The sequence below is a fragment of the Erigeron canadensis genome, chromosome 6, assembly GCF_010389155.1.
Source record: "Erigeron canadensis isolate Cc75 chromosome 6, C_canadensis_v1, whole genome shotgun sequence".
Classification (NCBI taxonomy): domain Eukaryota; kingdom Viridiplantae; phylum Streptophyta; class Magnoliopsida; order Asterales; family Asteraceae; genus Erigeron; species Erigeron canadensis.
The window spans coordinates 40,115,745-40,141,106 of record NC_057766.1 but is presented as its reverse complement, the minus strand read 5'-3'; the positions used below and the strand labels follow the sequence as shown (position 1 = coordinate 40,141,106).

The following is a 25,362-nucleotide window of genomic DNA, read 5'->3' as shown; positions in this document are numbered from 1 at the left end:
AAATTAAATTATAAGATAATCCAAATAAGGTTAATGTAAATAGTTTATGGAAATATGATTAAATATATGTTTTAAAGCTTAAGTTTACAAGCTGAGACTGTCGATTCTCAAGTTATTTAACAATACGCATCATTCAGAGAGAAAAGAAAATGAGCTAACCGAAACAGTTGAAATGAGCTAATTGCGACTTTTATAAACCCATACTTCGTATACAAAAAGGTGTTCGAGTTAGCTTATTTTCATCATTAATAATCATTTGTTGGTTTATGTGAATTTTTAAGTAGTCAATAAACCAAGTTTTCTTCTAACTTATAAGTTATCAACTTTAACATATAGACATCATCATGTAGAAAGTTGAAATTTTATAAACTTATAACCTTTAGAAAAAGTGTCTAATGATATTTTAAAATGATATATTATTCTATTCTTACTCCAAAATTACTGTCTATTATTACTTTTATTTTTTCAAATATATAAAAATAAGTAGATCGAAAAGCAAAAGATTATGAAACATTAACTAGTAGTCGAGAAGTACTCTAGTAGTGATCAGACAGAGAAAAAAAAAAGTATAGCCGACTAGCCGAGAGTCAAAATAGCACCAAAAGAAGACAAGTCCAATCCAACCAAACACAAACTGCTCTCACTATCCACATATGCCATATCGCTTCATCAACAATACAAAATAAATTATAAGCAGTTTCCATGGAAATATAGCACCCATCACAAAAAATGGCAGTTTCATCACTTTCATTCTCATCTGCAATCTTATCCAAAAAGGTTAGTCACATTCTACCTTTTCTAACACCATTCAAATATTCACTATTTTTGTGTTGTAAGTTCTCTAAACGAGATATGGCTATCTTGTTTCAAAACGAATATTGGTCACTTGGTTACATATGAGATTTTTTGCAGTTAAATTTACAATATAAGCCTGCTTGTTCTACATGTTCTTGGCCAAGCATCATTGCATCTACAAAAGATTCATATGTTGATGAAGAAAGTAAGCTACTTTAAGTCCTTTGTAATTCCCTTCTGTTACAAGTTTAGGGATGATGTTGTTGGAAAAACATCGTTGCATCCACTCGGGGTTTTAGTAATTTAAACACGACTATATTGTGTGAAACAGGATTGGGAAATTGCAAAAGGAGATCACTTCTGATAGGCATTGGTGCTGTAAGCTTGTTGCCTACAAAAATCTTGTTGGCTCAAGGTATATCTTCCTATCCCGCCCTATCTCATGTATATGTTAGTTTTAAGCCAGAGGCTTATTCATGACCGTGTCGATATGTAGATATGATGTTGGAAAAACTGTAATTCAAAGAAATATCTTTCAAGGCCGAATATCAATATGAATCGTGTGATCACTTTCCAGATACAACAATTCATTCTTATAAAGCTTGTGTTACACGAAATTTCTATTGGGATGATACGTGTTGTTATTGTTTTGACTGCAAATCAAGAAGCCTGTTGCATAAGAATATCTCAGTATTGTGTGTTCTTGTCTTGAAGTTGTGTAGAAACTGAAACATAAATCAGTTTTAACTATCCCAAAAGTTAGAAATAGTTAATGACGGTTGGATAGGCACAACTAATCAGGGATAATTATATTCACATACCGCCTATACGCCAATAGTCTTATTAGTCAGCAAGACCATAGCAAGGAGCACGGCGTTGCCCCCCCCCCCCCCCCCCCCCCCCACACACACACACACACACACTTACTTTTTGGTCTCGGGCACAAAATGCTTTTATATGGGCATTACTCCAAACCTCTTAACCCGCATAAAGTACAATGTCCAATTACATAAAATACTAACACATGATATAGTTTTTTGGGTCTAGTTAACATTCTAAGGCTCGTGTGACATTGATATTAACAGAGAAACCACCGAACTATGATGAATTTGTAGACTTACAAGATGGTTATTCATATTACTATCCGTCAGACTGGAGGGTAAGTTACAGCAGAAACTTACAGATTTGATGTTTCTCAACATTCAATATTTTGCTCACATATATGACTCTTTTATTCTTTAAAGGAATTTGATTTCAGAGGACATGATTCTGCATTCAAGGATCGATATTTGCAGCTACAAAATGTGAGACTTAGCTTTATACCTACTGATAAAAAAGATATCCATGACATGGGTCCAATAGAGAAGGTAATTATGCATAATTCAATTAGAGTAATAAATTGATCATTCCTTCCTACATCTTATACAAGAAATAAAAGCATCCATTTTACATTTTGTAGGTTGTAGCCCACTTGGTGAAACATGTGTATTCAACACCGAATCAAGTTCCAGATGTTTTCGATATGCAGGAGGTTTGAATTCAAAACCTCAAGTATTCGAATTTATTAAAGGGTGTTTGGTATAGCATTTTTAAATTGCATAATGAAAACCCAAAACATCAGTTTTTCATCCAAACATTTTGACTGAATATTTGCGTTTTGAAGACACAATAATCAAGTAATCTCTCTAAAGCGCAATAAAAAGTTGATTATTTATGATTGGTGTCAAAGGCACCCAGCTTAGCGTGTCCTCCCCACCAATCTACACCGGTTTTCCTAAACGTCACTGTTTTAACCAAATTACATATAAATTTCGGTTCTCTTTCATATCTCCAATGAGTCATACAATGGGCTGAATTAAACTGGATTAAAGCAGTAGTAGAGAGGGGAACGGGTCAGATAGATTCAAATTCATCAGAAGTCTATTATCAAGACCTACATCAACATGATCTAAAAACTTGGATTATGGTAATACTTTGATTATGCAACATGGGGTACTATTTAATGCATTATTTATGTAACTATTAGAAATGAACAAACATTGCTAACTATCTTGTCTTGATCCGTATTAGAAAATGACCCGTTAGCCTTTTCACATTTATGTAAATATTAGAAATGAACAAACATTGCTAACTATCTTGTCTTGATCCGTATTAGAAAATGACCTGTTAGCCTTTCACATGTTATCAGCCCCAGTGCCCCACCCATATTGCAACATCTATATTTCATGAATCTTATTGATGGCCCTAAAACCTCGCCAAAGATAACATTTTAAATGGCCATATTAAAACTGCAGAGGACTACGGATGGCAAAAATTACTACACGTTTGAGTACACGCTTACATCTCCAAACTTCTCACGAGCAGCTTTCGCAACCATAGCAGTTGCAAATGGTAAGATACTATTTATAGAGCTACTACAAGAACCAAAAAAGAAAAAAAAACACTGAAGTTAGCTCATACAAATTTTTACTTTTGCATCAGGGAGATACTATACTCTAATAGTTGGTGCAAATGAACGAAGATGGAGAAGATTCAGAAATCAGCTTAAAGTGGTAGCAGACTCATTCAAGGTGCTTGACATTTAATGGGATTGTATATTTGGTTGTCATTACTACAATGTACAAAGCATTGAGTATTCTTAAAGCTACATGCTTTTTCACTCGCATGCAATATAAATAGCTCTATAAAAGTAAAAAGTAAATGATGAGAAAAAGAGTCTTGAATCGATCTAAACCTCTTTATATACAGAAGGATTGCATGAACATTGTTACTCGGTCCCTTTTAAGCCTCATAAACTTCCACAAAATTCCAAAAAATATACAAATGTACAAAAGCAGATAATAGCCAGAACACACAACCAGAATGGAAAAAATATCAGAGAGAACACACTAAACTTTATACTCAACAAATCAATATATAATGGAGACTCAGTGAAATTCTAACCTGTAATTGTTGTGCCTCCAAAAGAATATGCAATCCGACTTTAGAACCCGAATTTACAACCCTAAAGCCTGCCTAAACTGCCTGCACAGCCTGAAGAGTAAAGGCTACATCCACCACCACCACATGCCCCCATCCAGTAAGGCTCTTTCAGAACTGCAGATGACTGACATTATGAGTCAATTTCCAATACCACACCAAATTCACAGAACTACATTAGTCTATGCTGACGGATACCCTTTACAAAGTGAGGTTGCATTAACCGCACATATAAGCCATTCTTCCCCATTAAAGAATCATGGGACCCATCTTCCACGATACGGCCCCCATTAAGTACAACTATGTTGTCAACATGTCTCATCATTGCGGCTCTATGAGCTATCAGAATGGTCGTTTTGTTTCCCATTATTAAAGTGTCTAGAGCCTCTTGGACCACGCGACTTGACTCAGACTCGATGGATGAGCTCGCTTCATCCAATAATAAAATGGGTGCGTTTTTCAACACAACCCGTGCGATAGCAATCCTCTGCTTCTGGCCTGGCGTTAAATCCACACCCCTCATTCCCACATGGGTATCATACCCATGAGGTAGGTTGCTAATAAAATGGTGAGCATTTGCTATTCTTGCAGCTTCTTTAACCTCGGCCTCACTTACATTATGTCTAGCATATATAATATTTTCCCGGATCGTTGTTGAAAAGATAATGGGTTCTTGTTGAACAAGACCAAGGTGATTTCTCAACCATCTTAAGTTAAATTGCTTTAAATCACGCCCATCTAGCATCACCTGACCAGCAACGGGATCAAAAAATCGTTCAATCAATGAGATAATTGTGCTCTTTCCGGATCCCGAAACCCCAACAACTGCTACTGTTTGGCCACCATTGACTTTGAGGCTGAAATTGCTGAGTACCAGAATCTCGGGCCGAGTTGGGTAAGCAAAATCAACATTTTTCAACTCAATGCTTCCATATACATTAGGCGGTTTCAAAGCAGAGGTATCATCCGGCTCAATCTTGGGTACTCTATCTATTATTTCAAATACAGATATTAAAGATTTCCTTCTTTTGAGAATATAGGGAGCCAAACCAAAAGGCTCTACAAGGGCGAAAGTGGCAAAAGAGAAAACCATGTACTCTTTAAGAGCGGTTGGGAGATCCACATATTTATTCTTGACGCAGAGGGCGGTGTACCATAAAAGAAGAGCATTGCAGGCAAAAAGTAGAAACTGTGAAAGGCCAAAAGCAAAACCTATAGCCATGCCATGAAAGAAGCTCTGATAGAATATCTTGCTTAACTGCAATCGGTAAAGCTCCATAACTTTGTTACCGGCACAAAATGCCACAACAGTGTATATATTCCTAACCGCATCCTCAAGAACCAATGATGCTTTCCTGTGCATCTCCTGTATCCCCTTTGAAAATCCAGCTAGCCATAATTTCTGCAAATTTAAATTTAGGAAGCGAAATTCAAGATTAATTTTAGAGTAACAAATACTCAAGATTAATTTTAAAGATAAAGTTAAGTTGTGAGACAGGAACCCACAGTCTCTTGGTTGGTGGGACACCTTATTAATCACGGGGCTAAAGGCCTGTTATAAGAAATAATGGTTAACTTAACAAAAACACATAAGATGATAACCTGAGCAATGGCAGAAAGAGTGAGTACAGGCAATGTGGCCAAAGCTACAAGAGCCAACCGCCAATGTAGAAGCATTCCTATCAATATTGCCACAACAACTGCTGCACTATCTTGAATGAGAATAGAAAGGCGGTTGCTAAAAGCCGCTCTCACAAATGTTGCATCATTTGCTAATCGCATTGACAATGTATCAGCACTGTTCTCTTCGTCATCAAACCATCCAACTTCATTGCGAAGCATTGCTGTAAGAAAAGTAAGTTGGCAAACATCACACACGCTGATCCATGTAGAGAAGAATAGAGGTGACAATTCAACTCAATTACCAAGATGCATTTTAGCCTATGTTTTATCTGTGATGACTTAAAGAGATGAAACAAAACAACTTTAACAAGAAACAGGTTGAAAGTTAGCCAAAGTGTACTATTAATGTATAAACGTCCTATATAAGTTTACTCAATATATGTAGTTATATTTTTGGAAAGACGACTTTACTCAAGATTTTAGACTGCTATGGAAATAATAAACCTCTTAGTAAGTCATATATTTGACACACTAAATGTCTACAAAAAGTAAAACCTCTTGGAGAAAACAATCAACCATTTTGCCAACTCTAGGGAAGAACGGAATTACTAACCAGAAAACATCATTCTCCTAACTCGTTCAGTCATCTTTTCCCCCATTATCCCAAAGTAAAAGTGTTGTAAAAAATTTGCTATTATGGTGACAAATCCCATGCATGCAATAATCAAGCACCACTTGTTCACTTCATCACGTATATTGTGTCTGTCAACTTCGTTTCTATAATAAGCTGTCATTATTAGTGCAATCACATAAGCAAGAAGAGGGTTAAAAGAACCAAATATTGCAGCACCCGTGCTTCCCAAAACAGCATACAGCCATTCAGCCAAACTCAACTCTATGAGTCTCCAGATTGATGGTTCTTTTTTATGCTGTTTTTCCTCCACATGTTGAACCTTAATTGGCTTTTCAGTAAGCTGAGAATTAGGCCGACTAAAAGTTTGTGAATGCGACCTTTCACTTTGGGGATCAGATGTCAAAAGGGGTGAAATAGGTGACTCGGGATTAGATCCGTTAGATGTTTGTCGACGAATAGAATGGATATCAAGCTTTGGTAACTCGGGCAATCTTTTCTCAAAACTGTCTTGTCTATTCATCGATGGTTCTTTGTTTGTTTCATCTAACGACAACCCATTCTCTTTTTCAGTAGGGGTTGGATGTTTTGGTGGTTCATGTAACCCGTAAGCAGAATCTTGAGGCCTCGTTGAATGTAAGTTTGAAGCTCGTTGAAGTGATGGTGACTTGGCAAATTTTGGAGATGAAGGTTCTTGGAAATCACGACTTTCTAAATAATCTTTTTCAGCTTGGAAAGCCGCAGTCTCATTGTAGGTTCTCAATGGCATCCTATAACGATAAATTCATGTTTAAAGCATTGATAAATAATTTGACAAGAAATACACCACCAAGATATTAACAATAGCATAAGAATATGTGTAAATGTTAATAACACTTTACCCAAAAGAGAATATCTGTAATTGAATTGGTCGAACTTGGATTATATTTTATCTCTAGCGGTCAAATGGGTGGTTAAAATTTATAGCTAACAAATACAGATCAAATAGGTAAATATGTTTTAGATAAAGCAATTTGAAACAAGTTCATTACTGTGTTTATGTTCATGAATAAAAAATTTAAGTAGCTTTAGTTGGAAAATAGAGTATTGAAAGATATACTATTGGAAATCTTATTCAACAAGCTAAACATTTATAAAGAAGTGCTAACAAATGGACACTAAGTATTTCAGGACAACCCAAAAGATTCAAGACCCATTAGTCCATTACCAAACCCAACCCAATTTGCATACCTTCTCGGGAGTTTAGCTGCTTCCTCACATCTTAGAAGTTCTGCATATAGTCCATCTGAGGCTATCAGCTCATCATGTGTCCCGATCTCCATTAACTGACCATCCTCCATCACAGCAATAAAATCAGCATTCCTTATCAGAGAAAGTCGGCGAGCAATTATGATCGTTGACCGGCCTAACATCAAGAGATCCAAAGCCTCCTGAACGGATCTTTCAGCTTCAAAATCTAGCCCACCAGTGACCTCATCAAGAAGAAGAATAGATGGGTTTGAAAGCACAGCCCTAGCAATAGAGAGCCTTATTTTCTGTTCTTCTGTCAAAGATAAACCCGCCCTACCTACCTGAAAGTAAACAAATATTCTTTTTTCTTCAAGTTAGGAAGTTGATAATAAAAAAATAATAATAATAAGCCAGCGGTATAGCACTTGGAATTCAGAATTCTACCTGTGTGTCATATCCTTTCTCCAGTGAAGTAATAAATGTATGTGCTTTAGCGATTTTAGCAGCATCTTCAATTTGAAGCAATGTTGCACCTCTGCCATACGCAATGTTTTCCCTAATACTCAAGCTTAGCAAAGCCGGTTCTTGTGTGACTAACCCAATTTGGCTTCTTAGCCACTCCAATTTCAGGTTTTTGATATTCTCCCCGTCTAAAAGAACTTCACCTGAATAACGATAGATACAAGAAAGGGTTGCAATGAGCAACTATATGCAAAAAGACAGAGGTGCAATATGGGTGCTCTGGGTAACAGGTCAATTGACAAATCGTTGATGTAAGTCAAAAAGAGTAGTCGAATGTCCCATTTTATCAGATATTATGGCAATTTTCTACAGTTTGATATATTGGACCCAATTCCAATTAAGCTTAATTTTTCTAGATTACATATTTCACCAGTCAGAGATGTAACGTAACCCTAACTCTTAAGTAAATGAGTGAAATATGGACCTTTAATCATTAGTAATTTCAAGGGGTAGACAGGAGATAAGAAATAATGCAAAGATGGATGAGTTTAATACCTAAAGTAGGATCATAGAACCGTTCCATAAGCGGTATAATACTACTTTTACCAGAGCCATTTCGTCCAACAAGTGCCACGGTTTTTTTTGCTGGCACAGTTAGGTAAAATCCACTTAAAATGGGAATTTCAGGACGAGACAAGTAACTAAAATACACATTTCGAAATTCGATGTTCCCTTGTACATTAGAAAAAGTGTTTCCATCATTATCAACCGTGGAGGATGAACGGCTAATCATCTCAAAAAGTCGATATGCAGCAATTCTTCCTTGCTCAAATGAATAAAAATTAGTTGCCGCTTGATTGAGTCCACTGTCAAATGACATTGACAGAAATGTCAGTATGAAAGTAGTATGTAAAGGTGGCAATTTCAAATTATTAACTTGTAATGGATTGAGCTGGGATATGTTTTTATCTCAAACGAGGTCACATGAAAGGCTTAGCTAAAGGGGGATAAAATACCCAGTTTTAACTAAAACTAAAAAGTAAAGATTATTATTGGATTGATATTGTCGTACTCATACATAACATGAAAGGCTTTGGTGCTTCCTAGATATTGTAATTGTAACACTTTTTTGACATCTAGTGCTTTGCTAGATGTCCTCTTTTTTATAATATATTGCCGTTATAAAAGAAAAATACATAACATGATAACAATTCAAACAAATAGGCCTGTTTTGACCCATTAACCATCTGCACATATTGCCACCTCAACACTCTTCAATTGTACGAAAGAAGAAAGAAAAAGGAAAATAAAATGCTTACAGGCCACTTAAAATGACAGCAAAAAGGGCAGTTATAATTTCTCCACCGTGAGCTTTTCTATGTGTCACCAAAAACCTTCCAACATAAAGTTGCAAGGCACAAGAGCATATTGCAAGTCCATATGTGAATCCAAGTCCAAGTCCTTGTACAAGACTTATCAATATACCATATCTCAATGTAGCTTGCAGTGATGCTGCATAAGAATATTTTGCTAATGTTTCATTCGTAAAAGCATATAACGTCCTAACATACGAAAGTGCCTGCAAAATGAAAACTAATAAAACATTAGCAGTCTTTTAATATCTACGAAAACTATAGATTGTAAATTTATTAAGTTGCTTCAAGATCATGCTACATGTTGGAAGCCTTCATATACTCGTTAATCAAGTCTACATACAGATTTAGCTGCAACTACCACTATGACATCATTCACTTAAAGGCGGAAAAAAAACAATGGAAGTAAAGTGACCTGTTCAGCAACGCTTGCTGCTTCAGCATATGCATCTTGGATATTCTCAGCAAGCCTGTGGAGAAATATATTTGATATTCCTCCTGCAGCCACAATAAAGGGTCCAGTGGCTAAAGTAATGAGGGCAATTTGCCAACAATTGATGAATCCAATTGCAAGGCCACTGAAGAATGTCGCCATGTTATGAATATAATTTCCAACCTGCGGCACTCAAACTAATCAGATATCTCAAAAGACTAGATTCTAATTTACCACAAACATATACTGGAAAAAAAATGATATCTATTAGGTCCGACGTACTTTTTCACTAAGGGCAGACTGGATAAGCAATACATCACTCAGCACTTGGCTCACAATGTCTCCATTGTTCCCATAAGTGTCAAAGAAACTCATATCTTGATTAAGTAGTACTTGCACATATCTTGACCTGATCACAGCAGTCTGCCTTTCACCAGTAAGAATCCAACATGAAACCTCTGAATACAAAAGTAAAGAGAAAATGATGGATGATAAAGAGCATATTCACATGAGAGTGACTACAATACTATTTAATCAGACAATTTACCTATCCAACCAGCAGCAAAAACACCACCAGCAATATAGATAAGGATGAGAGCAAGCTGTAGAAATTGTGAAAAAAAACGTCACTAATTGAAACAATGAACATTTACTCTTGAAGATGTAATATACATGCTATCTAAGAGTCAAACTAGCCAATCCATATCATAAGGTATTTACGATAAATGAATGATAAAATTTACTTTACTGGTGTACTTGTGTGAGTATGGTGGTAAAATTTCAACCTTTAGCTTAAGTTGCATAAGCTCACAGAACAATGAGTTTTTCACATGATTTATAGAAATTTTAGAAAAAAAATTGTGGTAGTAGCTTATAAAGCTTTGATGAGCCAGAAAGCTTGGAAATTAAACTCTTTACACAAAACATGCATCTTCATTGTCAATAAAATTAAGAATGGATGTAAAGGGACACTGGATAAAAGATCATTCTTGTGGGCTTAGCATGATAGATAAACAAGTGAGTGATGCTCTTATTGTTCAAAAATTGAAAATCATTTCTCTGCATGGAAATTGGCAAATAACCTTTTCCTTGGGTAAGGTAAACGGTGGTTGAAGAAACTGACAGATGCCTACTTTAAGCACTGCACGGTGTTCTTAATTGCAGTTAGACCTACACTTACCTTAACAAAATAAAGTTAAAGCTCTTTGTATTTGATCTACATATGTTTCTGTCCTAACATAAAAACAATGAATTACAGCCCGACATATTATGTATAGGAAGAGTAGCCAGAATGCTAAAAAGAAAAAATGACAGTTGATGGTACTATGCTGACACATTATTGTTTCTTAGTTGGTTATTAAAAGAATGTCCTAGAATATGTAGGGAACCCACTGTAGAAAGTTGGCTCTTGTTACAAACACTGCTTTCACACTAGACATCAATAATGACATGGTAACTCCATAGCTCATATGGACAGCTTAAATTCCCTTCTACCACTATCAGAGTTAACTATAAGTCAACGTCCAATCCATAACGTATTACTAAGCACGTTTTACTAAACTTTGATACACCTATATCTTGAAATTCAAGTTCATTGTCAACTACTTAATTGCATACACAAAAACAATATCAGCAAACATCATCCTATCTAATTTCCATAATTGTTCCACACTGCTTTCAAGTAATTCCTTACAAAGTTCAGATATTCAATGATAATGTCACCTTTGAAACCATATCATGGCAGTAAATACTAGACTAACCTTTCAAGTAATACCTAATGAACTTCAGACATATAATGAGTAATGACATCATAACATAGTTACTGATGTAATCCTCCATCAACTTGCAAATATGCAGCTTGGTGATCCCTTGATCATCCATATGAGAGCACTACACCAGATCAAACCCACATTACTGTTCACTTGTCCTGAAAAAAGAACATAATCGAAAACACCAGCTACCCAATTTCTTATCTACATTTCTCCCATAAACAATAAGCAATCCCATGCTAGTTCACCAACCCCGCATCCTTAACTATACTTACACCGTCATCAAACTTGATCAAAGTTCAGTTACTAGTTACTACTCATGGTTTGGATGGGAGTTAACATCCTTTAATATATTTTTAATTATTTCTTTACGTAAGAACAGATTGCATTACAGTTCGAAACTCATGCATCAACAGCAACAACATTATAGAGCAGTACTTATAGCCAAAAAAAAGTAAAGCCTAACTACTTAATTAGCATCACTAGCTCCTCAATCTTTGAACTACGGTTCTGCTATAAACTCTAAAAAACGATATCATATTACTTTTTCATTACCATTTCACTATTCTTAGCTACATTCCACAATTGTTACACCCCTATAAAATTATAGCTTCTTAAGAAAAAAAAAACAAAACTAAATTGGCATCACTAGCAACTCAATTTCTTATACCTATAATAAACAACTAAAACCTAACTACTCAATTGGCATCACTGGCAAGTCAATTTCTTCGTTACATTTCCACTTCAAACACCAAAAAACGACATCATTTTACCTCTTATATTTCCAATTTCGCAATTCTTACCTATATTTCACCAACATGAAATCCCAACTTAGTTCAATCGCTACTTACAAATCACGGTATCCTCAGACGTTTACATTATTTAACTTTATTCGATATTTTTAACATTTCAAACAAACTGAATTACAATTCACAAGTCATAATCAAGAGCAACAGATATAAACATTTCTTATACTTAGAAGGTATATAGATATATACAATTATATATATATATATACACTACCTCTTTAAACCGATGGAAGAGGTGATCAGGATCATCATGAGCATGAGCAAGTAACTGAACAATCTTAGCAAAATAATGCAAGTAAATAACAAGTGCAGTTCCATGTGCAGCTGCAGCAACCGATCCAACGATCATAAGTACCCAATCAAACTTATCAGCGCATACGAATAGTTTCGAAAACGGAACAGCAGCCGGTGGCGGTTCGATCTCTTCGGTTTCTTCTAACTCATCAGCATCTTGCTGTTGTTGTTGATCAACAGGTACTCCGTCATTACTTATATCCATATATGGTGATGGTGATTCCGGTGGCTCTGATACTTCCGATACCGGCGTTAACGGTTGTATGTGCGGTGGGGACCATCCGAATAATCCTCTTGATATCATCATGATTTACAAACCCTAATTTACAGTAAGATGTTATTTATTTATTTAATTAATTAATTAATTAATTAGAAGTGTCTCAAAACCCTAGAATTCAACATCAATTTTACAATTCTCAAATTATAAAAAATTTGAATTATGAGTGTGAATTTCGTTGTCGTTGCTGAAGATTTATCAGTTTTGGTTTTCTATGCAGCTCTTTTTTATCTCACACACGAAATTCTGTGTGTGTGTGTGTGACAGAGGGAAAGTGAGAGAGAATAGGAGAGAGGTTGAGAACGAGTTGGTGACTCAGTCAAAAAAGGCGTGAAAGGAGAAAGAGTTGACTCGGCAGCCCCATTACTTTTCTTCTTTTTCCCTTTTGGTTTGGTTTTTTCTTTTTCATGACAAAATCTACTAATAAACACCAAAAATGACTACTATCGAGAATTAAACCTTGTACTTCTCTACTTCTTTTCAAGATACAAAAGTTTTTATCAAATATTTGTATTCATAAGAAGAATCATACTAAAATTAAAAGGAACTAACTAAATTTTGAATTGTTGTTTTCATTCGAGTGTTTTGACACCTAATATTAGGGGCGAGCAAAAATCAAACCGGAAAATCGAAAACCGAAAAAAACCGAACCGATAAAACCGAAAACCGAACTAGACCCATTGGATTAGTTTTGATTTTCTAAAACCAAACTTATCAGTTCGGGTTTTGGTTTTATATGCAAAAACCGACCTCAAAAACCGAACCGTATATAGTTTAGTTTTTTTTACATTTATATCATGTTATCATTAAATCTATATTACTAATTGTATTTTATTATTTGTTTTTGGATAGACGTAAACCTAAGAATGGAAAATCCTTTGATTATAATTTCTATCAACTTAGAGGCGGAATAGTACAGGAACAAAACCGTATATGCAAATACTGTATTATGCATTGTAAAACTTTACAAATTAAGAGTAAAAAGCTAGAAGTTTGTGGTAGATAAGTGAAAGATGAGGGTGTATGTTGTAATTACAACTATAAATTTTGTACTGGGAAGAGGCGGGGGAGACAGTTGGGTAATCCCAACCCTCGAGGACAGCTGTCTAATAAGTATTGGAGGTCCGAATCAGCAAAAAGTGATAATTGCAGGGAACAAGTAGTTTTTCTCGCATTATATATATTTCGGTTTGTATTTTATAATTGAGAAAAAGAAGAAAAAAAATTAAAAGAGAAAAAGTGGGAGAACCATAATGGAAGATGCCAGTCCATATTCTCTGTTTGCTTTTGCCTTTTTTGACACATCATTGATCATTCATTTATCTCCCTATTATATATTTATAGAGAAAGATTAGGTAAAACATGTCGTATACGCCAGTATTTATTTTAGGTAAAGCGTGCAGTATCTATCTTAGGTAAAGCAGGGTGATTATGTAAAATTCAAAGGTTTAATTTGTATTTTTAAAGTAGCAGTACCTAAACTTAGGTAAAGTATGCAGTACGGATGATTTTCCTTATATTTATATGTTCAGTTTCATGTTAAAGATCTGTCACTTTCTCTCTTTTTTTTTTCAATATTTTAATGTTGATTTTCATGTTAAGTTGGTCATTTTCATTCAATGGAAAAACAAGATCATACTATATATTAAGTTTGTTCACCTCTCATTAGAAAATGTAGAAGGATAATATATAAACAAAACACGCAAAGTTGTTCATATATTAAAAGAAAACCTTTTAAGGCGTTGCCAAGAGTTAAACTGGCATGAGCGCACTCGTATAAATTGTTAGCCATTTATCCATTGTTTTTCAAAAAAAGAAGGAAAACGTGTGAAATTAAAATATACCTGAGAGTTTTTCTTAAAGGGTTTTGTTAGTGACAGTCCTTAGGGTTGTCAGTAAAAACTAATTGGGTTGCATTAAAATTTGTACCTTGCTGTTAGAAAAATCAAGAGGCGATTTTTAATATATAATGTACAAATTTTTAAGCATGTAATAATTTGTTAATCATTTTCCTTTCTGAAAATATCTTTTCATTGAAGTTTTATTATATCAATGATTTGACAACTAGACCGCTTTAGCATTAGTTCGTTTAAAGCTATGGTTAAGTAGTTAACATAGAAATAGAAACCCAGCTAAAATGATCTCCAATTTATACACCAAAAATTTATATCCAATTAAGTCACCAAATTTGGTTCAACTTTTAGTCTAATACTAAATTTTTGGACAGTTTATATCATCTATGGTTCGACCACAGTCCACAAACATTACGCCAAAACTTCCATACCTTTGATTTCAAACATTTTAAACAATACTGTATTTTTAAATTATACATTTATACCGTGGAGTCATATAATTCCAAAATGCTAAAAGTTTAGAAAAACATTTTTTTATGCAAAACATTGAAGAGAAAATCAAATTCACCAAATTTGATACATACATTGATGTTATGTTGTTACATTTTCACACCTTTTAAGTAGTAGCTTTTACTTTCAAATATTAAATATTAATATGCTCAAATAGCGCACAAACAGAGAAATAGACCTATGTAATTATTCGAAAAAGACATGAACCAAATAAAGAAAAGAATGGTCAAATGAAATTGCTTACATTTAATTAATACCTTCTGGAGATTATCTTGTAAAGAAACGTGAACATTGTTTAATGCGAAAAAAGGGAATAAAAATATCGAACACGCACACAATTTATATCTGCATCATTTTTCCTAATACGTACGTAGTATAATATATTTTCAGTTTTCAGAGTAATGCAATAGCTAATGATAACCTTCGCCTAGAAAACACATGTAACAATTGTCTATTGGTAAAATGAACACTAACATTTCATGGTAAAATAAAATTAATCCAAAATACGTATGCTGAAGAAGCAATGGTCGTTGAACACTTGAACATGTAACTCTACTTCCGTTGGTCCTTTTTCTTTGCGTTCAAGTGAACCTCGTTATCACAGTAGTAGCAGCTATAATCTCTATGTAGAATTTATTAACGAGGAAAGATGAGTTCCAACATGTAGCTTGCTAATTAGGCAGCTTAATTCATTTACAATTCACAGTTTCGGTAAATACCAAAACATTGCTAGTGTATTATCAGATTTCATTTTTCAAGCAGTTTTGTATGTTAGGATGTTATATGATTTTAGAAATGAAAAACATTAGAAAATATTCTTAGCAGCATCATTACAAGCTACTTAGCTAATAGGAGTAATAGCTACCTTAAGATATGGTATATTGACAAGTTTTGTGCAATGACTTGGACTTGGATTCACATATGGTCTTGCGATATGCTCTCGTGCCTTGCAACTTTATGTTGGAAGGTTTTTGCTATCATTAAGTGCCTGTAAGCATTTTGTTAACCTTTTTCCACCTTTCTTCTTTTGTACATTATAATTGAGTGGTGAGGTGACAATATGGGCAATTGGGTAACGGGTCAAAAGGGGGTATTTGCTTGAATAGTTTTCATGTTAAGTATGTATACAACAATATCAATCCAATACTAATCTGTACTTCATAGTATCATTAGAACCGGTTAATTCATCTCCCCTTTCGTTAGTCTTTTCATGTACGTATTTCAGCTAGAAACATATCTCAGACCAACCCATTACAGATTTACAAGTATGTAATTTGAAATTGCCACCTTTACATATTACTTTCATATTTGGCATTCTAGTCGATGTCATTTGACAATGGACTCAAACACGCTGCAACCAACTTATATTCATTTGATCATGATGGATACTACTAATGATTTATCTCTAACTGGTGAAATATGTAACATCTAAAAAGAAATAGCTTAAACGGAAATGAGTAGATCAAAGTGGTTGAAATTTGTCAAAATATACGTCTATTAAAAAAAGAAAAAGATGAAGAGTCAGTTTTCCTATGTCTTCGGGTCACATTATTGTCTTGCATAATGAAAAACTTACTATATATCAAGTTTTTGTTGTGTACCTACAAATTATCTTTTCATCACTTAACTCTCCAACAGTGTCAAGCAAATCTTGTTCATCTACAAGCTTACCAACATACCAAAACAGTCCTAAAATGAAAGATCTCACACAAACTGAAAAGATCTAAACGCCTTGGAAATACAGATTTAATCCAACCAACAGTAGGTATCATAGATGTTTAGCAGACAAGATAAAAGTCTTATAACTATGAAGATATAACACTGCTTCAAATTTATGGTCTCAACCAGAAACCTAAGTAGAACTGGTTGCTAAGCAAGAATAGAGAAGATTGAAACAAGAGAAATGTTTCATGAACAATAAAGGTGTGAAAATCAGGCACATCAAAACAAAGGAACTGCAACTATTAGCAAAATTTGAATCCGCATTTCAAAGCAACATAACATTTTAGAATAATCCAAGACAACAAAACTAATAAAATGTCAAATTGACAATAACTCTTAAACTTAAACAACGGGGTAACCTAGATAATTCCAATCTTGTTCGCAACATCCAAAGCATCATAGTCTGGGGTTAGTTTAACATATGCCTTCTTTGTGCCATCAGGCCTGCGAAACATTCAAAGAAAAAATAAACCAAAGTGCTTGTTGATTCATCAATATATAGTTTGTAACCAAAAGCAGAAAAACTTGGATTGGTGAAGTCCAAATGCAAATAACATGTTCAACTAAAACTTCACAAAATACATTCTATTATAAAACAATGTAACCAATTAAACCTGTCTAGTAATGAATGGGTTTACTCAACTCGTGCCTCAAGCAGGTCTAAGGAGAAGGGAACAAGTATAATAGCCAATAGGGGACACAAACAAGTCAAACAATGCAACCAAACGAGTGGACTGATTCATGTTGGAAGATTATTCAATAACACTGTATGTAAAAATCGTATTTACCCATGAACTATCACTTCGTTACCGTTTTTTAATACTTGATACCCAAAGAACTGGCAGTCACAACTCAAATAGCTAGGAATCAATGAATCATTATTCAAAACTTGAGAGAGTATTAATTGACAAAATACCTGATCAAAGTGTTCACTTTCTTGGTCTGGATGTCATACATCTTCTTCACTGCAGCTTTAATCTTCCTTTTGTCAGCACGGATGTCAACAATGAAAACAAGAGTATTATTGTCTTCAATCTTTTTCATTGCTGATTCAGTTGTTAAAGGAAACTTAAGAATCTGATAGTGGTCCAATTTGTTTCTAGGGGTGGCACTGATGCGAGGATATTTCGGGTTTCTGTCTGTCGTCAATGTCTTTGGGCGATGAAAGGTAGTAGTGGTTCGGATCTTCTTGGACTTCTTCTTGAATGTGGAACCAGTCTTCACAGCCTTGGCTGTCTTCAAAGCCTGAGCTTTCACATCACCTTTCTTGGCATCAGCTGTAAAAACCAACAAATTATAGCTAAGAACTAGTGAAGGACTTGTACGACATAATTCTGTATCAGTAATTTACAAAATGATAACCTAAAAGAGTCAAGTATCATTACATTTTAACCAAAACCATTCAAAAAATGTTAAGACAATTAATCTAAAACTAAGGGTATTACCTTATTAAGTAATGAAAAATATCAGTGTCAACAGGTCTAAACTTTTCATGGACAACAAAAAAAAAACAAAAAAACAAAGCCCATTCATTAATTTGACTAACAAAAATGTTCTCATTACCAAAACACAGGTATACAAAACTATTACAATTAACTTCTTGTAAATGACTTTTACTAAAGCTTTTATACACGCAATTAATGTTAAACTCAGTTAAATACAAATGCGAATTTCTGGGTGTAAATCTCAAAATGGACAAATAACAGACTAGTATAAAATTAAATAATATAATTTTCATGTAAACCCTAATTAACTTCATATCTAATTATTCGCGAAAATATATAAATGAAAGTAGAGAAACACATACACGAATAATTGGATATAAATAAATTACATAAATAAAAAATTAAAGGATGAACAAACCTTTAGGAGCCATTGCTTTTCTTGCTGAGAGAATCTACTTCAAACAATCGATTAAACTGAACAAACAAAATACACAAACAGATTATTAGAAGACATAAATCAGAAGGAAATATAGATAGAAAAACGCAATTTAGATAGAAAGAGTACGTGGGTGGTTTGCATACCCTGATGAGGATGCGGCAGCAGCTAGGGTTTCAGTCTATGCTAGGTTTATATATATTTATAACCCAAAATCTTATAAATGGGCCGGAAGGTTAAATTTACTACCGAAGAAATTGTAAGCCCAGTTATTTAGCCCGACTTCTCTAGAAAGTAGAAACGATTTTTTTTGGTGTTTTTTTTTTCTTTCCTCTTTTTTTTTTAGAATGCTTATTAAGTTAAACGATCTTACATCATCAAAATAGAAGATAAGCGGACAACAAACTGCACCACCACCTCTTTTTGAATTGCAAAACCTAACCTATTAGAAACAAACTCATGCCCCCTTGGAGTCGAGATATTGCTATGCATAATCCGTTGAACCCTGGACATGAAATGAATTGCTTCTGATGCAAGAGAGCCAAAGGTGTCAAAATCCAAAGGGACAAACACATGTTGGTTCTCTTCACAAGCTTTGGCATTCTTTTTCACTTTCTTCGCTTCAGCCCTTTCTCAATGCTTGTTCAACTACAAAACCATTTTCTCTCAAACCAGCTAGAGGGGATACCCCCGTGAGGTCAACGCATGCATGTTTCCCCCTTACCCAACCAAAAACCAGAAGATCTGTTGGTTGTAGAGTAGACCTCCTATCCGTGGGATCCGTAAGGAAGTTCATAGGTGCCTCTTTTTTGGAAACGATCCAAGTGCGCCTTAAAATGTCCCATAGAATGTTTTCGCACCCAAATGTGTTAGTATTTAAACCCGGGAATCTCCTTGCAATGGACCGCATGTTCCCCATACTTATCCAGACAAGTCTTGCGGCAGATATGACATGTTTCGTCTTCAGGGTACATGGGAATCATCAAACTGTGTTTGAGGATGGCCTTATACTCTACTACATAGGCAAGAGGACCTTGCAAGCATCCAAGAACCACCTTCTGGTGAGATGACATACCAAAATCATCTCCCAGACCTTGTGCAATTTTGCTAAAAAAGGCATTCACCAAAGTTTTATGAGGCTTGGGGGGTGTCCTTATTAGAGAAAATGTCAAAATCAAAGTCTGGGAAAGAGTCATTTAGGCATCGGAGGGCCTGCGCATAGTCAGAGTACAGGCCAACAACCCCACATGCCTCAAGATGTGGTCCTGCAGCTTCCACGACTGAGCCCTCGATGCCACAAAGGCGTAAGTCATAACATCCCGATATGAAAGAAGGCCGAGCCCTCCCAGACGCATCGGCAGGGACGCCAACTGCCATATAATCTAAAATTGAAAGTAACGCATTTCACGTTTATGTTTTTAACACGATACTTGCGCAATGTAACGGTGTGGTGGTGGGGGCGACTGTTAGTGGTGGAGGTGGCGTCGAGTGATGTAGATAATTGATGTAAATGGTTAATGAGATGTTTTTAAAAATAAAGGACTGATTGTGTAATTTAATCATTAAGAGTATTTTAGACAATTCCCTCGATGTAACTTTTAAGATGGACGTTATTTTTTTTTATAATATAGTATAGAAAGTATACATAAAGGCAATTTATCCTACTTGTACTCTTAAATTACAGGATTGTTTAAAATACAATCTATAACTTTCGAAAAACCTTAATAATCCACACCACAAATGTAAAGTGTGAAACTCGAACCAAATGGGTATCCTTAGGTTACAAACCTTACCAATAAACTATTAACCCCATCGGTCACATTTATGTTTATTGATGTTCAATAATGAAGCCAATAAAAAATATGATATGTGAGCATTTAGTTCTACTTTAATAGACTTGATATATCCAATTATGAGAAATAAGTAACCTTGAGTATACATCTAGGAATATTTGGGTAGACAATAATAGTATAACAATACCACACAACAATGTTGGATCCAAGGTTGTCCGGGGTTCACGTCAACCATATGTTTTATTTTGAAATAATGTAAATTGTTGTTAGAAGTTTCAAATTTTGTAGAATGCATGTCCAAAGTCCAAACACTATCTGCACATGGTAACATTTAATCTTGGTTATTCGTCACGTCACATAATCATGAGATAAAGTGTCATTTTCTACCTAAATTTGATGGTTGGTATAGGATATATATACATTGTTATCAGTTGGTTGAGTTTGACAAATATGCATACGTCGTTCTATATAGGCTTCCTTCAGCTAGGTTGAGGCTATGTGTTTCCATGTCGTTCGACGTCTCCTTGAAACAACTTTTCTTAAGCTTGAATTGGTGGAACTAACAGACCAAGACTATAACGGGGAAATCTTGGTGTTGTAATGGTGAAAAACGAAAAGTGATAGGGCATTAGTGCCATTGAAATGGTATCCGAAGTTTTCTTGTGTCCGGTAACTACATTTGATGCTATTGATAGAAAATAACTTACCTCTACAATACAGAATATTTTAGAACTTTTGCAAACATTTCAAAATTGGAAGTTGCTTCTATAGTATAAAACCAGTTGAACTTGTCTGGTTGTCTCAATAATACTTTCATTAGTTTCAGAAACAAATAACTCAGCATCAGCCAATCTGTTCATGGAATTTTTTTTCATCCCAAATGTAAAATAACTTTCATAAAATAGAAAACACTTGACGTGATAGCACAAAAATACAGCAAGAAATAAACTTTTCTGGTTCATGTAATATACGATTATTAAAGAACCCCATGGACCAAGTATGTACAAACGCCACAACCCAAAAAAGCTGAAAAAGAGTTTGACAAGTCAAAACGGCACATGAGAATTACTGCTCTCATCAGTAACAGTGTGCAAATATAGTCAGCCGAGATAAAAACACAACAATCAACATATATATAATCGGATACTAGCATACTACTAGATCTTACAACTTGCCACAACCAAAAACCTATAAAACCAAACGGCATAAATGATTGCATAGCACATAAATGTTAACGAACTCCTATTTGTTTAGACAGCACTGCAAAACCGAAGTCACGCATAAAGAACAAACTTAAGAACATTACATACTAGTAAATAATGTATGACCTTTCCAAAATTGAGTTGTACATAATTGAGAAAATGACCCAACGTCAGTGATTGCCACCTCTGTTTCTCCTAGAAGAAACTATTGTCCAGCCATCTGCATCTACCTTTGGTGCGGGAGCAGGCGTCTGTGCCGAATCAGTAACAGTCAAATCTGACATGTTTGAATCAGGTTCTTCTGCAGTCTCCATCGACTCGTCCTCTGAACTTGATGTTGAATCTTCATCACCATTCACAACCTAACAGTTACATAAGCAAGAATGAGCTCGAATCATGAGATTTGGCATGATGCAATTGCAATGAATGTACTCAATCTCATCAAAATTCTAGTATGCACACTGTTACAGTCTTCGACTAGTATAGAAAGACTATTTGATCAAAAACACTATATTAATAGTTACATGAGCAAGAATGAGCTCAAATCATTAGATTTGGCATAATGCAATTGCAATGACTCTACTCAATCTCATCAAAATTCTAGTATGCACACTGTTATAGTTTTTGACTAGTATAGAAAGACTATTTGATCAAAAACACAATAGTAATACAGCAATTATCCACAGCTTTAAGTAAAAACAATAGTTGTATGTATTAGAAATAGAGTTTTGGCAGCTCTCACACAACTAACACCAACACAGATTATGTCTTTACTTGACACAAGGGTGCATAAGAAAATGAAAATTATTAGCTTAACTTTGAAATGTAGCTCTTCGTTTAAATCTATAGAGCAAAACAAGAAAAGAATGATAAAATGAAATTGAGGTAATACCTGCATGCGATGATTAGCAGCTGGAATCGATTGCCTTAGTCGTTCAATTGAGACAAAGTTACCCTCCAAACATTCTTCATGCATTATCATTAGATTATCTGATATCTATATATAAATTAATGTAATCAATAAAAAAAATATAGCTAAAACAAAGTAATAAAAAAAACTCATGACATGATAATAATACTGGAATACATATACAGTGGAAAAGAAGCGAAAAAGGCAATATAACAGAGAGAAAATTATACTCCGTAATACATATATAGGATCGTATGTCAACTACTTGGAAAAATTTGAGTCAAAGCCCCCCTGCCTATTGTATTTAAAAATACTAAAATACACCATAAGCAAAGAAGAAAAAAGATTGAGCACAAACTTTATAAAACATCATATAGATATCAAAAATACTTGATATTTAGAACATCAAGAAAGTAGCATATCTCTTTAAATTGGGTCATAATCTTACTGGAAAAACAGAGTAGAAAATAATACAACCTGCACGATGTACCTATCCCCTACAGAATAATAATGATAACAAAAGTTGACAATAAGTTATATAGAAAAGACTACCTCCTCAATGCTACCATCATCAATCTCGGTATTAAGAGAGAGCATAAAATCATCAAGTAAATTCTCCAAATCATCCACATATAATGTCTCTGAATTTGGAACAGGAAAAATAGAGTTACATAAGGGATAAAGGCAGATAATGATACACATGGTTCACACTGTTAACAAACTCAGAAGCTTAAGCACAAATATATAATTTTCAGTGTCACAGAGACATTAAAAACAATGAATTGTTGAGTAACTAAATAGTTTTAGCAGCAAAAACAAAACTCTTCACATTGATTACAACTAATTCCGGCTATACATCATCATATGCCTATAAAAAAGCCTAAGAATACAATGAGAATCAGAATCACACAATTACCTAACTTTATCAAACACTCATTATTGTGAACTAGCCTTTGTATAGGGATCCATATACAGGTAAATATACAATTCATTTTAAATGAAAATTGGAAGGAATGAAAATACCAGCAGGTCGAATGAGCCAATGATAGATATCAACAGCAAGCTGTTGAGCTCTTTGACGAGTATCACGACCACCCCATTCGTTCTGAATAGCCATCTGCAATGCGCTCCATCGTCCCAACAACAAATCAATACCTTCCCTAAGCTGATTTACAGCCTCAGCTGTTAGTTGTGCTGGCACCACCATTACAGTTCACAAAACACCCCACCTGCAAAAACCCTAAATTTTTTTCATATTTATTTAACACTCCCTCCTAAAAGATAATTAACTCTTCATTTTACTAATTTAACTAGCTCTTACGAAGGCGATAAAAGATTTACGTTTCACATATTATACACTATTTGAGATTAATATAACAAATTTCACCAGTGTAATATCTATTAAGAGTTAAGACTGAATTGAATCCATAGATATATAAATATACACAAAGGTATAGAATTGGATAGAGATTTTTTATATACATATAATGGACAGATATATATATGAAATACCAGTTGGATATTAAGGCGAGAAACAGGGTAAGGGAGTAGTAGCGGCTGCGGCTGCAGCTGCGGCTGCTTATATGTAGAAAAAGAGGGGTTTGTAATTCCTTTATAATATACATATAGAGAAATTGAGCTACAAAATGTGATTATTAAGTTAAATATATAGCATGTGACAAATGTTAGCTTTTTTTTTCCCATTTTCTATTCATTAATAAGATCTCAAGTAAATAACATGATACCACAAAGCTATTTTTATTCAAACTTGTTTGGAAGTGCAAGCAAGGGAGGGAACAGAAAAGGTTAAAGATTTTTGATAGATAGTCACTTTCACTTACCCGCCGATAGACTTTAGAGAGGGGAACCGCCGAGGGGGATCGGAGAAGAGAAGGATAGATGACAAAGAGAAAGTAGGGTTAGGTTGGGAAATTTCTGGGAGGGACGAGGGGTTTTAGCAGTTGTAAACATGTCCAAAAGACCTTTTTGTAGTTTTGTTTACAAGTAGCCCTAAGGATCAGCCCAACCCAAGTTTATAAATTTAGACAAACACTAAACGATTTGCGGACTGCTAGCAACGACGGATGGTAATGATGGTGGCGATATCAAATGGTTTAATGAGTAGTAAAACTATTTTATAGTACACATGACTTATCGCTAATAGTGTAATTTAAGATTTAGGGTTGAGTGATTTAATTCATTAAGGATAGTTTGATCAATTCGCATCTCTCATTTTTCTTAACTTTTAACATAAGGTTATAATTTTGTTCTTATGTAGTAATATATATAGAAGTATAGATAATTGGTATCCAAATATCGGTTCCAAGTACCGCGTTGGTACCCGCATAGGGTCGTAAGTCCGTAACTGTCATGTTAAGTTTGCATTGATGGTTAGCTACTATTTTTAGTGTTGATTTTGGCAAGAAAGTGGTGGGATATCCAAATTGGGAATTCAGGTTTCAAATATCTGAAAATCCAAATATCCGGAACTGTAACTGCAGAGGGATGGTTTGAAATAGAGAAGCAAATCAATGATAGTTTAAAGGATTAGAATATGAAAGGAAATAGATATTTAGATGTATAGATAAGTTAATTATTTCACATTAGTTCTTCGATAGGTCATGAATTTGTAATTTGGTTTTTTTGATATAATAAAAGATAGAGGGATAGATAATAAAAGAAGTAAAAAATGTTTCTATATTATTATATTTCTTATGGTATATTAGTTTGCAAGATGGATATACTTTTTAACATAATGAAATTAGGAATTTCTAAGAAATTTTCTATTGTCCGTAATTACTTGACAACTTCAACAT

General features: G+C 34.5%; 4 protein-coding genes across 7 annotated transcripts; 1 reads left to right on the top strand and 3 right to left on the bottom strand.

Annotated features, from left to right (window-relative positions):
* The first annotated feature begins 670 nt into the window (after positions 1-670).
* On the top strand, positions 671-3,454 carry LOC122602866 (photosynthetic NDH subunit of lumenal location 1, chloroplastic). The gene is made up of 8 exons (XM_043775473.1): positions 671-777; positions 913-1,000; positions 1,127-1,210; positions 1,881-1,954; positions 2,040-2,162; positions 2,255-2,326; positions 3,090-3,186; positions 3,277-3,454. Exons 1-8 carry the CDS (start codon positions 730-732, stop codon positions 3,378-3,380), a joined length of 690 nt encoding a protein of 229 aa, XP_043631408.1. The 5' UTR covers positions 671-729; the 3' UTR covers positions 3,381-3,454.
* On the bottom strand, positions 995-13,052 carry LOC122602859 (ABC transporter B family member 6). 2 transcript variants are annotated; one of them, XR_006324410.1, is made up of 12 exons: positions 12,319-13,052; positions 10,074-10,128; positions 9,809-9,984; positions 9,509-9,709; positions 9,040-9,299; positions 8,276-8,586; positions 7,703-7,923; positions 7,259-7,599; positions 6,011-6,798; positions 5,377-5,618; positions 3,739-5,176; positions 995-1,464 (listed from the first exon to the last, which is right to left on the bottom strand). XR_006324410.1 is itself a non-coding variant. In XM_043775464.1 (11 exons), the coding sequence occupies exons 1-11, from the start codon at positions 12,703-12,705 to the stop codon at positions 3,947-3,949; spliced, it is 4,212 nt and encodes a 1,403-aa protein (XP_043631399.1). In that variant the 5' UTR covers positions 12,706-13,052; the 3' UTR covers positions 3,519-3,946. The 2 variants fall into 2 exon arrangements, 1 of the variants encoding a protein (XP_043631399.1); XM_043775464.1 differs by lacking the exon at positions 995-1,464 and having other exon boundaries at positions 3,519-5,176.
* A 3,927-nt stretch (positions 13,053-16,979) lies between these two features.
* On the bottom strand, positions 16,980-18,839 carry LOC122602869 (60S ribosomal protein L23A). Of its 2 annotated transcripts, none has more exons than XM_043775476.1 (4): positions 18,788-18,839; positions 18,624-18,679; positions 17,677-18,037; positions 16,980-17,204 (listed from the first exon to the last, which is right to left on the bottom strand). In XM_043775476.1, exons 2-4 carry the CDS (start codon positions 18,634-18,636, stop codon positions 17,120-17,122), a joined length of 459 nt encoding a protein of 152 aa, XP_043631411.1. In that variant the 5' UTR covers positions 18,637-18,679; positions 18,788-18,839; the 3' UTR covers positions 16,980-17,119. The 2 variants fall into 2 exon arrangements, with proteins under 2 accessions (XP_043631411.1, XP_043631413.1); XM_043775478.1 differs by having other exon boundaries at positions 18,771-18,802.
* Positions 18,840-21,625: 2,786 nt separating this feature from the next.
* On the bottom strand, positions 21,626-24,522 carry LOC122602868 (pre-rRNA-processing protein TSR2 homolog). 2 transcript variants are annotated; one of them, XM_043775475.1, is made up of 5 exons: positions 24,388-24,522; positions 23,570-23,786; positions 23,099-23,187; positions 22,529-22,633; positions 21,626-21,998 (listed from the first exon to the last, which is right to left on the bottom strand). In XM_043775475.1, the coding sequence occupies exons 2-5, from the start codon at positions 23,751-23,753 to the stop codon at positions 21,807-21,809; spliced, it is 570 nt and encodes a 189-aa protein (XP_043631410.1). In that variant the 5' UTR covers positions 23,754-23,786; positions 24,388-24,522; the 3' UTR covers positions 21,626-21,806. The 2 variants fall into 2 exon arrangements, with proteins under 2 accessions (XP_043631410.1, XP_043631409.1); XM_043775474.1 differs by having other exon boundaries at positions 23,570-23,775.
* Between the last annotated feature and the right edge of the window lie 840 nt (positions 24,523-25,362).

Coding starts and splice junctions, on each gene's coding strand:
- LOC122602866 (XM_043775473.1), top strand. CDS start 730: ATGGCAGTTTCATCACTTTCATTCTCATCTGCAATCTTATCCAAAAAG. Junction 1,211..1,880: donor AAAAATCTTGTTGGCTCAAG/GTATATCTTCCT, acceptor TGATATTAACAG/AGAAACCACCGAACTATGAT. Junction 3,187..3,276: donor AACCATAGCAGTTGCAAATG/GTAAGATACTAT, acceptor CTTTTGCATCAG/GGAGATACTATACTCTAATA.
- LOC122602859 (XM_043775464.1), bottom strand. CDS start 12,705: ATGATGATATCAAGAGGATTATTCGGATGGTCCCCACCGCACATACAA. Junction 9,985..10,073: donor TTTTGCTGCTGGTTGGATAG/GTAAATTGTCTG, acceptor TTTTGTATTCAG/AGGTTTCATGTTGGATTCTT. Junction 8,587..9,039: donor GCTGTCATTTTAAGTGGCCT/GTAAGCATTTTA, acceptor GTCATTTGACAG/TGGACTCAATCAAGCGGCAA.
- LOC122602869 (XM_043775476.1), bottom strand. Junction 17,205..17,676: donor AAAGTGAACACTTTGATCAG/GTATTTTGTCAA, acceptor AATGTTTCGCAG/GCCTGATGGCACAAAGAAGG.
- LOC122602868 (XM_043775475.1), bottom strand. CDS start 23,753: ATGGTGGTGCCAGCACAACTAACAGCTGAGGCTGTAAATCAGCTTAGG. Junction 23,188..23,569: donor TTGGCTCATTCGACCTGCTG/GTATTTTCATTC, acceptor TTCCAAATTCAG/AGACATTATATGTGGATGAT. Junction 22,634..23,098: donor ATGATGGTAGCATTGAGGAG/GTAGTCTTTTCT, acceptor ATTTATATATAG/ATATCAGATAATCTAATGAT.